The sequence below is a fragment of the Oryzias latipes genome, chromosome 4, assembly GCF_002234675.1.
Source record: "Oryzias latipes chromosome 4, ASM223467v1".
NCBI lineage: Eukaryota > Metazoa > Chordata > Actinopteri > Beloniformes > Adrianichthyidae > Oryzias > Oryzias latipes.
The window spans coordinates 13,919,561-13,934,459 of record NC_019862.2 but is presented as its reverse complement, the minus strand read 5'-3'; the positions used below and the strand labels follow the sequence as shown (position 1 = coordinate 13,934,459).

General features: G+C 37.9%; 2 protein-coding genes across 4 annotated transcripts in view; one reads left to right on the top strand and one right to left on the bottom strand.

Moving 5' to 3' along the window:
* The first annotated feature begins 893 nt into the window (after positions 1-893).
* On the top strand, positions 894-3,179 carry uba52 (ubiquitin A-52 residue ribosomal protein fusion product 1). Its single transcript, XM_004067926.4, has 6 exons — positions 894-997; positions 1,438-1,549; positions 1,739-1,825; positions 1,953-2,055; positions 2,339-2,428; positions 3,040-3,179. The coding sequence occupies exons 2-6, from the start codon at positions 1,447-1,449 to the stop codon at positions 3,047-3,049; spliced, it is 393 nt and encodes a 130-aa protein (XP_004067974.3). The 5' UTR covers positions 894-997; positions 1,438-1,446; the 3' UTR covers positions 3,050-3,179.
* A 1,262-nt stretch (positions 3,180-4,441) lies between these two features.
* homer3 (homer scaffolding protein 3) overlaps positions 4,442-14,899 on the bottom strand; it is a 53,053-nt gene continuing 42,595 nt past the window's right edge. For all 3 annotated transcript variants that reach the window (XM_011474030.3, XM_011474031.3, XM_011474032.3), the window contains 3 exons: positions 10,174-10,284; positions 9,250-9,330; positions 4,442-7,062 (listed from right to left, as the gene is read on the bottom strand). In XM_011474030.3, the coding sequence (XP_011472332.1) occupies positions 6,880-7,062; positions 9,250-9,330; positions 10,174-10,284 (375 nt within the window). In that variant the 3' untranslated portion in view covers positions 4,442-6,879. The remainder of the gene's footprint in view (positions 7,063-9,249; positions 9,331-10,173; positions 10,285-14,899) is intronic.

Genomic DNA, 14,899 nt, shown 5'->3' with positions numbered 1-14,899 from the left:
ACAAACGGATCTTGGAATGTACTAGACTTGTCCTCTTGCTGAGAAGGAAGTGATCCAAAGTTATATAATTCAGCAAATCCGATGCTTGGTGCATTTTCAGTTGAGCTGGTCACAAAACTTTCAATTTTATTGTCAAAAGAAAAGTTGGCATGAATAAATATTATAAATATAAAACAAATTCCAGTCCGTGTAAGCAGTTATTGCATCCATTTAGCATCTAATTCACAGATTTTAACCTTTGAACAGGACGAGAGAGAAACCAAGATTTATAGTATTGTTAATACTCTACAATCTTTTGGGGCACTTTAAATCAAAAACTTCCACTTTTATTAAAAGTCCCAATACGTCACATCTGAACAGTATGTAAATCTGCAATGCAACTAATGAGATATTGTACATTTTTTTATGGAGAAATAAAACCAACTATCTATGAAAATCTGTCACTTTTTATTCCTCTGATGAAGGAAGCTTACATTTTATTGAACTTGGCACACTTACCGATACACTTAAAGTAATCTAGATTAAAGAATTATTTAAATAACCCAACTCCTTTTTTGACACTCAATCCTCCTGATGTGTCACAATCTCCCTCTAGGTAGTTTCTGCTTTTTTTCTGTTAAACATTTGAAGCTAAAGATAAGAGCTTGTTCCAGGATGATCTTGTATCTATTCCATCGGCCACTTTTTATACCAATATTATTCCTAATTTTAAATTGAATCAAAGTCTGTTCTTTACCACAAATTCCTTTATAACAAACAATGTCATATTTTTGTACAGTATTTTACGTATTTCAGTGCAAAAAATGAATACTATAGCATGCTATTTTACAATTAGTAATACTGAAAAGTCAAGTAAATAAGATTTATTTAAAAACTAAATTTAAGAAAAAAATTTCTTATTTGATTATTCTTTTTTATAAAAAATAAAACGGAAGTCACGAGTCTCTTTTCAGCGACGTTTCCGCTCTCTTTTCGTGGAGGCTTAGCTAGCGGCCGGGTGAGTACACGTTGAGTTCATTCTACGGTTATGCTATTTTAATCATTTATGAGCTACTGAATTCGACCATACTAGTCAATTGTTGTCAAATAAACATACGATTCACATTTGTATTTTGCTCACATGGCTTTAATACGTAAAATTCCGCTGATCTTGACTAAATCCATCGCTAACTGTAGGCATGTGGTGAGGCCTGACTAGCCCAGTAAGCTAACAGCTAAACGAACATCTACAGGCGTTCATTTAAATACACAGTAATGACTTTATTAATTCTTAAACATGCATAGCAAATACAATATCAATAAAGACTCTGAAGATTACTTGTTTTTGTTTAAAAACGTTAGTTGGACCTCAGCCAGAGATGCGGCGTAATCTCGGGTCTAGTTTAGCTAGCTGCACTTGTACAGAAGTGTAAAATAACTATCTTCTTTTTTATTCAGACTGCAATCATGCAGATTTTTGTGAAGACATTGACGGGGAAGACCATCACCCTCGAGGTAGAGGCCTCAGACACTATCGAAAATGTCAAGGCTAAGATCCAGGATAAGGAAGGTGAGTTCATATGAACTAATTAAAAGCAGGGATGTGAAGTTTTTTGTTTTTACGATTAAATAGCTTTGTTGTGTTACATATTTCAAAGTCCTATATGAAGATATTTATATATTAATTGATATAGGTCATATTAATTGATATAGTTCTGCCATTACGTGTTTGGTTGACTTATTTTTACCTTGTCTGCAGGAATTCCCCCTGATCAGCAGCGTCTGATTTTTGCTGGAAAGCAGCTCGAGGATGGACGCACCTTGTCAGACTACAACATCCAGAAAGGTATTGGCTCTTTTTGCACAATACTGGTATTGAAATCAACCTGCCAAATGGTCCTTTGTAGAAGGCGAGGTTAAAAGTGCTTGTGTATTCTGAGCCTGCAGTTAACAATATGTTGTCTCCCTACTAGAATCAACCCTTCATCTGGTTCTTCGTCTGCGTGGTGGTATCATTGAGCCTTCACTCAGACAGCTGGCTCAGAAATACAACTGCGACAAGATGATCTGCCGCAAGTAAGATTACATGTTGCTATTTTTTGAAATGGCTTCCAGGTTGAGAAACCTGGTTAAAAGTATACAAACTTGTTATTCTGTAAAGTTGAAATTTAAAGGATTACCTTACCTGAAATGCTTTTGTAAAAAATGCATATTCCTAAAGGCACATACAGTTGTGGGCAGTTCTCGACCTTATTTTCCCAACTTGTGGTGTTAGCAGGAGCAGCTGTGAGCTCCACCTTTTCCTATAGATTGTCTTTATTTTTTCTGAACCCTATAATATCCCTGGTCATTTTTGCAGGTGCTATGCCCGTCTGCACCCACGTGCCGTCAACTGCCGCAAGACGAAGTGTGGCCACACCAACAACCTTCGCCCCAAGAAGAAGCTGAAGTAAACATTTCAGTTGAATTGGCATTTTGTGCCATTTGGTGTTAAAATAAATGTTAACAAAACCATTCCAGGTGTTGTTTATTTAGCCTGTGGAAAAGACGAAAGGTATTGGAAGCTGCAAGTGCAAAAAGTGAGGTTATCTTTAAAAAAAGTTGCAGCTGGTGACATATTATTTTTGTTTTTCAGATTCCCTAAGTATCTAATATTCTATCATGTTAAACTGTGTTACTTGCGTTACAATTGTTCAGCTTAATTAATTAAATCAATGAGGAAAAAACTGGGCTTCTGACAGTGGGGCCAGCTTAAAGAGAAAACTTCAGATACCATTGCTCCACAAAGGGAAGGTATTGTTAATAGTAAAACTATTTAACCTTTTTAAATATTCCCCCCCAAAAACCTATGCAAAAGTAACAGCTGTCCAAATTTGTAGTCCTGCCTTGCCTCAGTCTAAAGCATTTAAAGAGCTATGGCAGATTATATTTGTGATATTTAATGGCCCATAAATCTGATCATATTGGAGCTTGTGTACTGTACTAATGGACCTCATCACAATGGAAATTGGATAAAGAGAAGGTAAACCAGAATTGACATTTCTGCTCTTTTTTTGACAGATTCCACTGAAGGATTTGTGGTTTACATAACCTAAATGAACATATAGCTGGTTTGATTTCCTGCTATATTTTACAGGTTATCTTAAATCTTGCATGCTTTTTGGTGATTTTACAAGACAAATCTTTTAGCTCCACAAAAATTATATGAAAAGATCATAGTGAGACAACTATTGTTTAAATCGAAAGTTATATCAAATCAATTATTTCCGTAATGGCGAATGGGAGCTGGATGATCATTCCAAATCAAACGTTTTCATGGCTCTATTGAGAAATTCTAAGAAAGATCAGATCATTTTTGATATAAATCTAAGTGTATGGGTGGTAAATTAAGTTTCTTAAAATGATTAGAAAACCTGGGCTGCATGGTGGCGCAGTGGTTAGCGCTCTTGTTTCACAGCAAGAAGGCCCCTGGTTCAAGTCCCGGCTGGGGGACATGAAAAACAAAACATCAATGGAAGACCTTTCTGTGTGGAGTTGGCATGTTCTCCCTGTGCATGTGTGGGTTTTCTCCGGGATCTCTGGCTTCCTCCCACCATCCAAAAACATGTTTAATCGGTTAATTGGCAACTCTAAATTGTCCAAAGGTGTGAGAGTGAATGGGTGTGTGATTGTGGACATTCCACCCTGGGACAGACTGGCGACCTGTCAAGGCATCCCCTGCCTTCGCCCAAAAGTGGCTGGGATAGGCTCCGGCAGCCCCGTGACCCCGAAAGGGACTAAACTGAATAGAAAATGAATGAATGAGAAAACTTGTTGAAAACTTTTGTTTCCATGTGACCAAAGATGTACAAAAATAAATCCTTCTACACAATCTTTCAGTTTATGAAGTGTTTAACCCTTTATATGCATTTGTAAATTGAGAATATTAGTAAAGACAGGTTGCCAAAGAGGATTATTTTCTCTAAACATACTTGGAGGATGAGGTTTTGGCAGTAAATGAGTGTCGTAAATGTGTAAGATTAGCAATAATATTTAAATACATAATGTAGAGTGAAATGGACACATGACATAAGCATCATTAACTTTAATGTCCTTACTTTTAAAACTTTACTCTTCAGTGTAAGACTACACATACTTTAATTTTAATATTTGATATATTTTTAAACGCATTTAAACATAAAAAAATGTATAAGCAACTTTGAATTGACCGTTGATCAATTGCAAATGCAATGATTTCAAAAGTTATCCAGTAAATACAGCAAAATGGAAATTAGAAACATGTTTAACAATTGTGAGAATTTGAATGTGTGCAAATATTTAAGAGAAATTTGAACATTTGGAGTTTTGAAATTGGTCAATTAGTAGTTCCTGTATTAAATATGCTAATAATTTAACATAACAATCCATCTTAAAGCTTGAAGTCGGTTCCTTTTTTAAAAGCTGAAACACTCAAACATAGCAGTGACTGGATATGGCAGTTTTAATGTGTAAACCAGTTTAATACAAATATAAGGGAACCATCTCACATTTTCAAACTCCATTCAAGCACATTTACTCCAAGTCTGTAATTTTCAGTTTTTCCTCAATGTACATTTACTTAAATGAAAGTAACTGCAGCGCTCTGAGGTATTTGGAGTTGTTAAAGGTCAAACATTTGAGTTGAAAATTAGTTCAACTTAAAAAAGGAATGAAACCGAGAATTGTCGTCCTTTCCCTGTGGGGTTGTTCTGGTTCCTGTTTCCTCAGTGTGATGGTAATGCATCTTTGGTGCTGCATTCTGTCACAGTTGGCAATGCAAGCTCAATTCAATTGTTGTGTTACCAAATAAGTTGAAAAACGCAGGCTGAAGAACGGTGTTCAGACCAACATCATTTGTGTGAGAGGTAACGATCTATTCAAATCTATGACAGACGGATTCTAAATGTAGTTTAAAAATATGGTATATATATGGTATATCCTCAACATCTGTCAAAAAGATCAGGAGGAATTATGACGGCTTGCAACAGACCAAAGATTTAACTAAAAGTTAAAGTTCCGAAACAGAGCAAAACCATTCTTAAAAGACAGAAATCTAACCTTTCGTACAACAGGAGTCTCCAAACTACTTGAAACCACCTCTGCAAAGATCACCAATGCATTTGTGTTCATTTGCTTCAATCATGCAGAGGAGCAGATAGACTCTAATGCTTGACAGAAAATGAAGGAAAAACATTTACCAAGCCCTTTAGGCTGTCAAGTAGTCCAACTACTAAAACTACTGAAAAACTATTGTTTGCCAGTTGAGTGATGCTGCAGCAGCTGATTTCTTTATCCCCACAACTCGTGATCAAATGCATCCTAAAAGTGTTACTGTGATCATTAAAACTATTTTCTAATCTCAAAACAAGCTAACCTTAAACTACGAGTCATAAATCATGTGAATACCATCAGAAAAACACGCAACAAGGCAATACAAGCGAGTCGTCGTCATAACGGGAGGGGTTGCTGATGCAGATGATATAAAACAGATCATCTTGATGTGATTTCTGCATCTTCAGATGCAAAGAACTGCATCTTGTTTGTACCTTTGTTAAGGTCACAGAGAAATCTATAGCTAATCAGTGGCTGAGAAGCGAAGATCAATATATTTTGTGCATCTGAAGTTCACATCTACCACTGACAGACAAGTTAGTTAAGTACCAATTTACTACAGCTAATGTGGTTGTGCTGTTTGACTCCAGCAGCCTAGACAGAGATTCACATTTCTAGACAGGTATGGGGGGGGGGGGCTTTGCAGAGCTCATGCACTGCTCTCATCTATGCTGTGGCTGCACTTGTTGTTATCGAGATCATCATCACTACAATAGCAGAAAAAGGTAGGTTTGGTTGGATCTCTGTGGGCGCAGACAAATGCAAACACACACACAAAGAAAAGTTGGCACAAACATCATCAAGTGCAACTCAACATCAGCAGCTTCTCAGGCACATCAGTGTCTTCCAGCTGTTGCTTCATCCTTGCAGGACTTCTTCTCTTCCTCTGGCAGTCGGCGCACACTTCCCATCGCAGCTGTGTGTTGCCAAAATCAATGATCATGAATAATAGAATAAGTGTTGAGTTCTAATAAAACATGGACGGAGACAGTTTTATGCTGGGGATCCCCAGAAGACAGAGTTTAAGCAAATCTCTGAGAGTGCTGATGTTCTTAGCTGGTGAGAAGTCCCTGCTGCTGGCTGTGAACTGGAGCTGAGGGGGTCTCGACGTGGGTTCTTGCTCTGACCACTCTCTCTGGGTGCATCTCCACAGTGCTGGATTACATTTGTGAAAAAGCAGGTGTTTTCTGTTTGCTTTGATTTTTTAAAATCTTACCAACACAAACTGTATTATTAAAGAAAACACATTTCAAAGAAAAACTTTGATTCCAACAAACACTTGTGGGTGAAACTGCAATGTAGATAATGAGCCATTGTTTCTATTAATCTCATTTTGTACCTTAAGTTGTAATAAATCATTAACTTGATGCAACTCCATCCTTTATGCTAGTGTTTGTGTCCATAAGTGACTTAAAACTTTCCAAACAACAAACATGAAAGGTCATTATAGAATTTGGCAATTAATCTGTGACTAATGCTGCTTTTAATTATAACGAAAACAGCCATAATGAGCAGCTTAACTACAACATGAAGATCAGAACCTAAATGAAGAAGCCAAAACAGAGAAGTAATGATTCACTCTGAATAAAGCACCTTCTAAGAGTTTCTGACAGCTACCTGCACAGACAAAAAGAGGTTCAACTCACAAGGGATTTTTACCGTATTGCTTTGATTTTTGCTCTGCGTGCCTCAATTCAACAAAAATCAAGGCCATGTGAAAAAAAGGTAATGGCTAGCTGTGGAGAAGCACCCCTGCTCCGACTGTGACCTCTAGTCCACCAGTTTTGCCAAGCTCTGTCTCAGGCCTTTCAGGTCACCGATTTTGATGTCCAGAACCTCTATGACTCGCCGAACTTCAACCTCCGCCTGCTCCTGCTCCTCTCTGCTGGAAGCCAGCGTTTTTTCAGCACTCTGAACACGATTCTCCAGCTCAACGTTCCGCCTCTCCAGGTCCTGCAGACACATTCAAAGTTGCTTGTAAATCTTTTTTATAATACAATAATCATCACTAGTGTATTTGTTTCTTTCCAAAATAGCATTACAAATCACCTACTGATTATATTCGCAAAACATCTTAAATGCAAGTAAGTTATTTAGCTTTTTCCACAACTGTTCTGTTGTTCTCTTTTCAAAAATACTTGATGTAAAACCATTTTCAGAACATTTTCCCATGAAAGAGCTTCCCAGTGATTCAAAGAAAGATTTAAAAAGCAGAATCTATGCAGATTTGGACTAGAACCAGAAAAAGTTTTACTTGAAACTTTACGACTATCAAAATCACTTTGTTTTAAACAAGTTAAGCTGGAAATGTAATATATTTCACAGCTTTTCTAAAAGATCCCTCTGTGTGCCAAATAAACAACCAAACAGCTGGTAGAACGAGCACAAGGACCGCAAAGGTCAAGGAATATTAAACATAATTCAAAACTGACAACGCTGGTAAAAATGATAAAGGACTTCATACAGCCAATGCAATATGCATCAGATTCAATCTTTCCCATTGACATTGAAGTTTTGAATAATTTGTTTTCTCCTTGAAGAATCCGTTCCCCGGTCTGATTCATATTTATTGTAATGTTTTTCTTTCTTTCTCGGGCTTTATATTATTGCTTCCTCTTGATGACTGATTTTAGATTAAAAAAAAACAGAAAATAAGTTCATGAAAAGGATCAAAATATGCCACAAACTGTTTTCATAAAGATCTTTAGATTAAAAACAGGAAATTAGTGTTTGCTTATAAAAAAGAAACCTGAAATCCATTCATCAGCTGTCTTCTCTGCTAAACCATCACAACAGAACAAAAAAACTATGTAAAATCCTGGGGGGACAAGTTAAAAATTCACAGCACAAATTAAATTCTGAGCCCAGCAGTCATGTGATCCTTCACCTCATTTGATAGATGGGTCCCACTGAGGGGCTTAAAGAAGGTGAAGCTCTCCACCAGGAAAAATCACAATTAAGTTTGTTGAAGGTAAATGTCATCCTATTCAAATGAGATGTGCTGAAAGCTTAAATATGTACTTTAGTCAAAGCAGAGGAACCAGAGCCAACATGGCTCACATCAGCTCCACTCCAGAAATAAACAGACATGCTCTATTCTTTAGCCAATAATTCTGCTGGTCTGAATTTTAAAGCTTTATATCTGTAAAACAAAAACATGATCATAGTTGGTCTTTATAGTCCTCAAAAATATTTTTTTTAAAATCTATTCTCCACCTTGTATAAACATGGATCAGTTTGAAGACAACAGAGTTAATGGAGATGAATTGATTCACTGGATATCAGGTGACCCACATCGTTAAGGTAAAGCCTGCGATGTATGATAGTGTGTTTTGGTTCAGGAGAAGGTTTTAAAATAGAGACTGTTTCTGATTGTCGGCACAAGGTTATTCCACAGAACTGGTTTAAACCTGATTCAACCCTGCAGTAGTGGGTCTAGAGATCTGATCAGAAACAACAAATCAAGAGGAATTACCTTGTGCTTCATTCTTTTGACTTAAAATCCCACTCCAATCATATTTTGATCCATTTTAAAAGTGTTAATTATGACTATGCCATTAAAAAGAAAACTGTAATTTTCTAGAACATAGTTTTTGCAGAGCAGTAGAAGTTATTTGGGAATTCTTCTGAGTTGTGGGCAGGACCATTTGTCCACCCGCCCCCACATCCCATTGTTCATCTGTTTACACTCTTTCCCACTTGCTTACAGCCCCTCACACCCCCAACCTCACGTTACCGGTGCAACAAACTGGCGAGTAATATTGGTGCTATCCAGCTGTACAGTTTTGAGCAAGATTCCAGCTGAGATGAGGAAAACAAAGATGCACATGGACCTATTTGTCTACAAGTGGATGCATCAGGATGGAGCGCAGCAGGAAGGTTGTGGCTCGCCAACTGTAGCTACAACACTTTGGCTACAAGTTTTTTCAAACACCATTTTTCTGTCTGCTCATGATTCGTGATTTAAATAAAGGAATACTCCCAAATGCAGCTTTAAGACTAATTTTCTTTACATGTGTCCTTAATCATTAGAAAAATACCACAAGAACATGTTAAAAACACCAAAAACACAATTTTCATTGGAGTGGGTCTATAAAAAAGGTTTCAGAGCATTGAAACAGGGTATGAGGATGTACTCACCTGGAGTCTCTGTATGGCCTCCTCCTTCTCCTTCTCCAGCTCACCCACATCAGTTTTTTTGCTCTGCAGACTTTGAATTTCCTGAAAACACAGACATTAAGCAGGTTATTGGGGTGCCTCAGGTTCAACGTCAGTGGAACTGTATGATCTAAAAATAAATCCTTCAGAAAAAAAGGGGAACTAAACAGGACTAGTTTCATTAATAAGGATTATGCCAAAGCAGGAAGCATTCACATTTAAAGGCCATTATTGCACCCAGCGGTGATACGTTTAAGCTATAGATAAATACAGGGTGTATGAATGGCAGCTTTATTTTATTTTTATTTTTTTGTGCAGCTTTGGCTCTTCTTAATAATTGTCTGATCTAATTACGGATGTAGCAACAAAACAGCTGCAGCTATAAGATGAATCCAGATGTTGAATTACATGAAAATTAGAAAATGAAGTTTTAATGAAAGATTTTAATTTGTCTAATTGATTTGAAATTTCTACAGTTTATTGCATTTAACACAGATGCAAAAACTGAAATTGAGGTGAGCGTAAATCCATTTCTTTTGAAACATCTGCAAACAAATTTTTGTCAAAACATTTTTGCCACTGGAGGTTTGTGACACGAGTGGGAAATTTCAAAATGTTAATGCACCAAATGCCAACAGCAGAACAGGATTCTAATAATCTTAAAGACTGCTTTTCAGAAACATGCCCCTGCATTTGTGTACAAATGATTACTAAATGCTTCCAGCAATTGTCTCCTCTGTAACTGAATATCAGACAGACATTGAGGCCCACACACTCAGCTTGCTGCTGGCAGCGTTTTATGATCGGGGTATTCCAGGATTACTTTCAACTCTTAAATTCTCTTTAATGAGATGGCAAATCGATGTGGACAGCATGCAGTGAAGGGAGAGAGACTTGGGGACGTGCCTGGTCTTTGGCTCTGAGCAAAGCTTCCAGCTCTTCCAGTGAGCGACTCAGCTCCTCTTCATCAGGCTGACCAGCAGCGGGGTGCCCCAGCTGGGCCTCCAGCTCTGCCACCTGGAACACAAAGGCACAAGAACACAGTAAATGTTTGTTTTAAAGCTGATAAATAGCTGCAGGAAGGAGCTGGAGCTCTCTGAATGCAAGTTGATTAGAGCATACATAGACTCTGAATAGGATATGTCTAGGTATAATGTAAATGGATGACTATGATACATATCATATTTTTTGTAGTTTATGAAAGAGAGGACAGGGTGACAGTGGATGAATTGGTGTGGATTATCAGGCACACACAGAGCGCTCGTCTCCAAAAAGAAAGCAGCTGTTAGAAGGATTCAGCCCAAACAGAACCAAAAGTGATCATTTAGGTTCTTTTAATAACAGTCAAGTTTCACAATGAAGCATTTTATGGTTGTCTTTTTTAAAATCCCCCGTTATGATTTTAATAAAAGCTCCAGTTTGTGCATTGATGGAGTACATGCATAAAGTTAATTAAGCTTAAAATTGCATTTCCGAGTATTCCTTTATTCGAATCGTTGTGATGTAGATATAATCGGCGGGCCACAAGCTCCATTCAATTCTGATGTATCCACTTGTATACAAACAGATCCATGTTTGTCTTAATTGTCCTTGTCTGAGGTGGCATCTGGCTCAAAAATGTACGGCTGGATAGCTCCATTATTGTTGTAGGTTAGGCTGTAAGATAGTGGGAAAGAGGGTAAACAGATGGATGACGGGAAATGGGGGTAGGCTTATGTCGCACCCACAGTTCCACCCACAACTCGATGAGTGGAGTGGGACTTTAAATAAGCAAAGGATCTGTCAGTGGGCTAAGAAAAAAAACATGTCCCATCAAGAATTCCTATTTCAAGAAAAAAAGTCAAGTCACTAAGACATGTTTTCTAAACCTAAGCTTATTTTGCTGGTGAGAAACTTTCTTGATAAGATTAGTTTTCTTGCCAGGCAGAACATTAAAATGATTTCACCTGACACAAGTGTCTTTGTACTTTCTTAATAGTCAGTTTTTCCTGTGAAAATCCATAATTTTTGAGGACTTTACAGAACTCCTGTGCTCGAGTTTCTTGTGAAATATGAAGTCATCTGAACAGATAAGAAAACTGTTCCAGGCCTCAGCCATGCAGGACACCAACTGTCTGTCCTTTTGCGGAGAATTAACTCATCGTTACAGACAACTAAGAAAAACAGAAGAGACTCATCCGACAACACGTCATTATTTACATACACACACACACACATAGTTCAGAAGTGATTTGCACCACAAATGAATTTCCATTGAGCCCTGGTTCTATGTGTCATTAACCAGCCTCCATCAGGCATCAATCTGCTCAGCAATCTTTAAAGGAATCAAGGACAACTTTTATTTATTCCCCCTCTCCATTTCTGGCTCCATATCCCACACCCACACACACACACTCTCACACACTGCTTCAGTGGAAAATGAGCCTTACTGCCAATGCCCACAGAACGGATGCCTTTTGCCTTGGAGACTTTTATAATTGAAGGATGCGACCTGGCAAAAGATTTTGATGAAATTTTTTTGTCCCAGTCTGACCCACTTCCCTGAGTTAAACATATTAATGGAAACATTTCAGATTGTGATGGTCTGACACAACAAGATCAATCTGTTCAGGCCGTCTGAAGCCTGAACATGATGCGAGGTCAAGTTTTCAGGGCACACTGCAAGTGTCCAGCCATCTTTGAGGGCTCATTTTAATCACATCATTTAGAGAAAACAGTTATGATACAAAAGGAGGATGAAGGTTTGATTCCCTTTTAGGTTTTGCTTTCCTCACAGAGAGCACTTGTGTGTTATGGGATGCATACAAGGAGGGATTATACACATTTTGAAGCACTTAATGACAAAGCACTTCACTTTCACCTTGACTGATGGGTTGGGTGTAATGTTTATTGTTTTGTATGCTGCATTATTTATTGTTGAGACCATTTCAGAGGAATACATAATTAAATTGTTTTCTTTACTGACAAAAATAAACTAAAATGAACACTTTTGTTTCAGATCTTAAAATAGTCATTAATAAATGCAAGAATTGCTTGGTAGAGGATTTTAATGTATTTTCTTAATCACTTTCATATCATTCATAAAAAAATTACAATAATATATATTATAGGCGTATTGCATCTTTTAGTAAAATGAAAACTCCAGATTCTTCCATTTAAGCTTAAAAAGTGTCTGATTGGGGAAAGGATTCTATTTGAGTTAATTAGTGGGACAGATTTTGATGCATATGGAGGCATCACAAACATATAATGGGGAAATTAAGAGAAATCAGCCAAGACATCAGAGAAACAATCATGGTCCTACATAAGTGTGGCTCATCCTTGTGTACAATTTCCAGATGGCTTGAGGGCCCAGATACATTTTTGAAGACAATAATGTGCAAATTAAAAAGGAAAAAAAAGTAATCATCACACTGCGCTGGCAGTACATGGATTTTAAGTCCCAGATAGAAATGTTTTTTGGTGCAAAATGCAAGAATCAATCCCAGATTAACGGCAAAAGAACTATTAAAGGTGCTTGCTGAAACTGTGGGGACGGTGACACAGTTAAATAAGTTCTGTACCACCTTCAGTTGAACTGAAACCTTTGCAGCTAAAAGGGTTTAGTTTAAAATTGTCATAAACCTAACATGGAAACAAAACTCTTAATTTGTGGAGACATGTGGCTGATGAAATAAAACAGAATTGTTTGGCCATAATGGTAAACAGCACAATTGGAGGAAGAAAAGGGCAAATCTTTGAGACATCGGATCATTAACCCAAAACTGTGGGGGTGGTAGTGTCATGATGTGGGGCAGCTTAGCTGTGACTGCTGCACTTTATTAAATAAACGGCATCATAAGAAATAATGATTTGGATTTTATGAAGCAAAATCTGGAGACAGCTAGGATGTTAAAGCTTGGGTCTTGGAGAAGGATAATTACTTCAAGCATACCTCCAAATTAGTTTGAGTGTGTCTTAAGAAATATAAAGTCTCGGTATTGGAGTGGCTATCACTACACACCTTCTACCTCAAGTCTTTAGAACTTTGTGGGCGGCAATAAAAAAGGTAAGTGGGATCAAGAGCAACCACCAGCCCAACCTAGCTACACCAGTTTTACCAGGAGGAGTGAACCAAATTCCAACAACTATTGTAGGAGGCTTGTGGGAGGAAACCCCAAACATTTGACCCAAATGAAACACCTTTGGGGCAAATCTACCCCTAAATATCATAGTGTTTACACCTTGTGACTGATAAAGTAACGCATAAAAATGCAATAAAATTGTTCCTTTAATGACATTTAGCAAATGAAAAAAATTGATTAATACGCATGTAGGAGCAAACTTCTCCGCCCCAACACCTTTCATCTGGATGGCACGCATCCAGCTGTAAACAATCCACTGCCACTTTCTCTCATTCATTTACCAGTTTTTGTCTTTGCACCATTTATGTACAGTGTGATTTAGAGGATGAAAAAACACAGGGGACAGTCTAAAAATTGTCATTCTCAGGTGCAAGGTCCCTTCACAGTTGACAGTTTAAAACATCTGCGTCCAATTACGCCGCCCAAAACAGCAAAACTTTTCAAAATATATGTCTAACTGGCTCAGAAAAAACATTCATCAAAAAAAAAACTTTTTTTTTAATGAAATGATTAACATTAAAGAAAAACATTTGTACATTTTTCTCTGAAGTGTATGTAAAAATGTCACTGCGAGTTTCTCACATTTCAATTGAGTTTGAGTGTGAACATCAGCTGAGCTTCTGAAATGTAAATGAGCCTTTGAGGGCCAGAGAGAGGCTTTCCTGCTTACATGGCCAGCATCTCTTTTATTTATTTTTTTCTCTTTCAAATTGCCCTCAGCACTTTAACAGGCAATTTCCAAGTGCGGGCTTATAGATTCCGCACCACGCTATGTTGCTGTTGTCCAAGCTGAAATGTAGAAAACCACAGCGGGTTCAAAGGAGGGGGAAAGGCTTCAGCCTCTCTGTATTAGCCACTGCGTGCATGCGAGTGTGACAGCCACTGTCCCCAGAGGCATGAGCTCCATCTCTCTGAAGCCCGCACAAATATTCATGAGGAGCAAAAATTCTGGAACTATGGGATGCTTTATCTACATTTGGGAGCATTCATTCATTTATTCATTCATTCATCTTCTTAACCGTTTATTCCCTTTCGGGTCACGGGGTTGCCGGAGCCTATCCCGGCCACTTGGGCGTAGGCAAGGGATACCCTGGACTGGTCGCCAGTCTGTCGCAGGGTGGAATATCCTCAATCACACATCCATTCGCTCTCACACTCACACCTATGGACAATTTAGAGTTGCCAATCAACCTATGTAGCATGTTTTTGGACGGTGGGAGGAAGCCGGAGATCCCGGAGAAAACCCACGCATTTGGGAGCAAATTAATCTAAACAGGAAATATGACATCTAAAAATCAAGCAGTCGGATGATAAAGAAACATATACTTCAAATTCTATCATCACGCCACCCCTCTAAGGCAGGGGTGTCAAACTCATTTTCACTGAGGGCCACATCAGCATAGCTGCTGTCCTCAAAGGGCCAGATATAACTTATACATGTAATTAAATGTAATGAAAAATAAATGCAACTACTCCTTAATGTTAAATTACTCATTTCATTATTTATT

Excerpts from the sequence above, each read along its gene's own strand:
- uba52 (XM_004067926.4), top strand. The coding sequence starts at position 1,447 with ATGCAGATTTTTGTGAAGACATTGACGGGGAAGACCATCACCCTCGAG. Across the intron at positions 1,550-1,738 it reads TAAGATCCAGGATAAGGAAG|GAATTCCCCCTGATCAGCAG; the intron begins GTGAGTTCATAT and ends CCTTGTCTGCAG. Across the intron at positions 1,826-1,952 it reads AGACTACAACATCCAGAAAG|AATCAACCCTTCATCTGGTT; the intron begins GTATTGGCTCTT and ends TCTCCCTACTAG.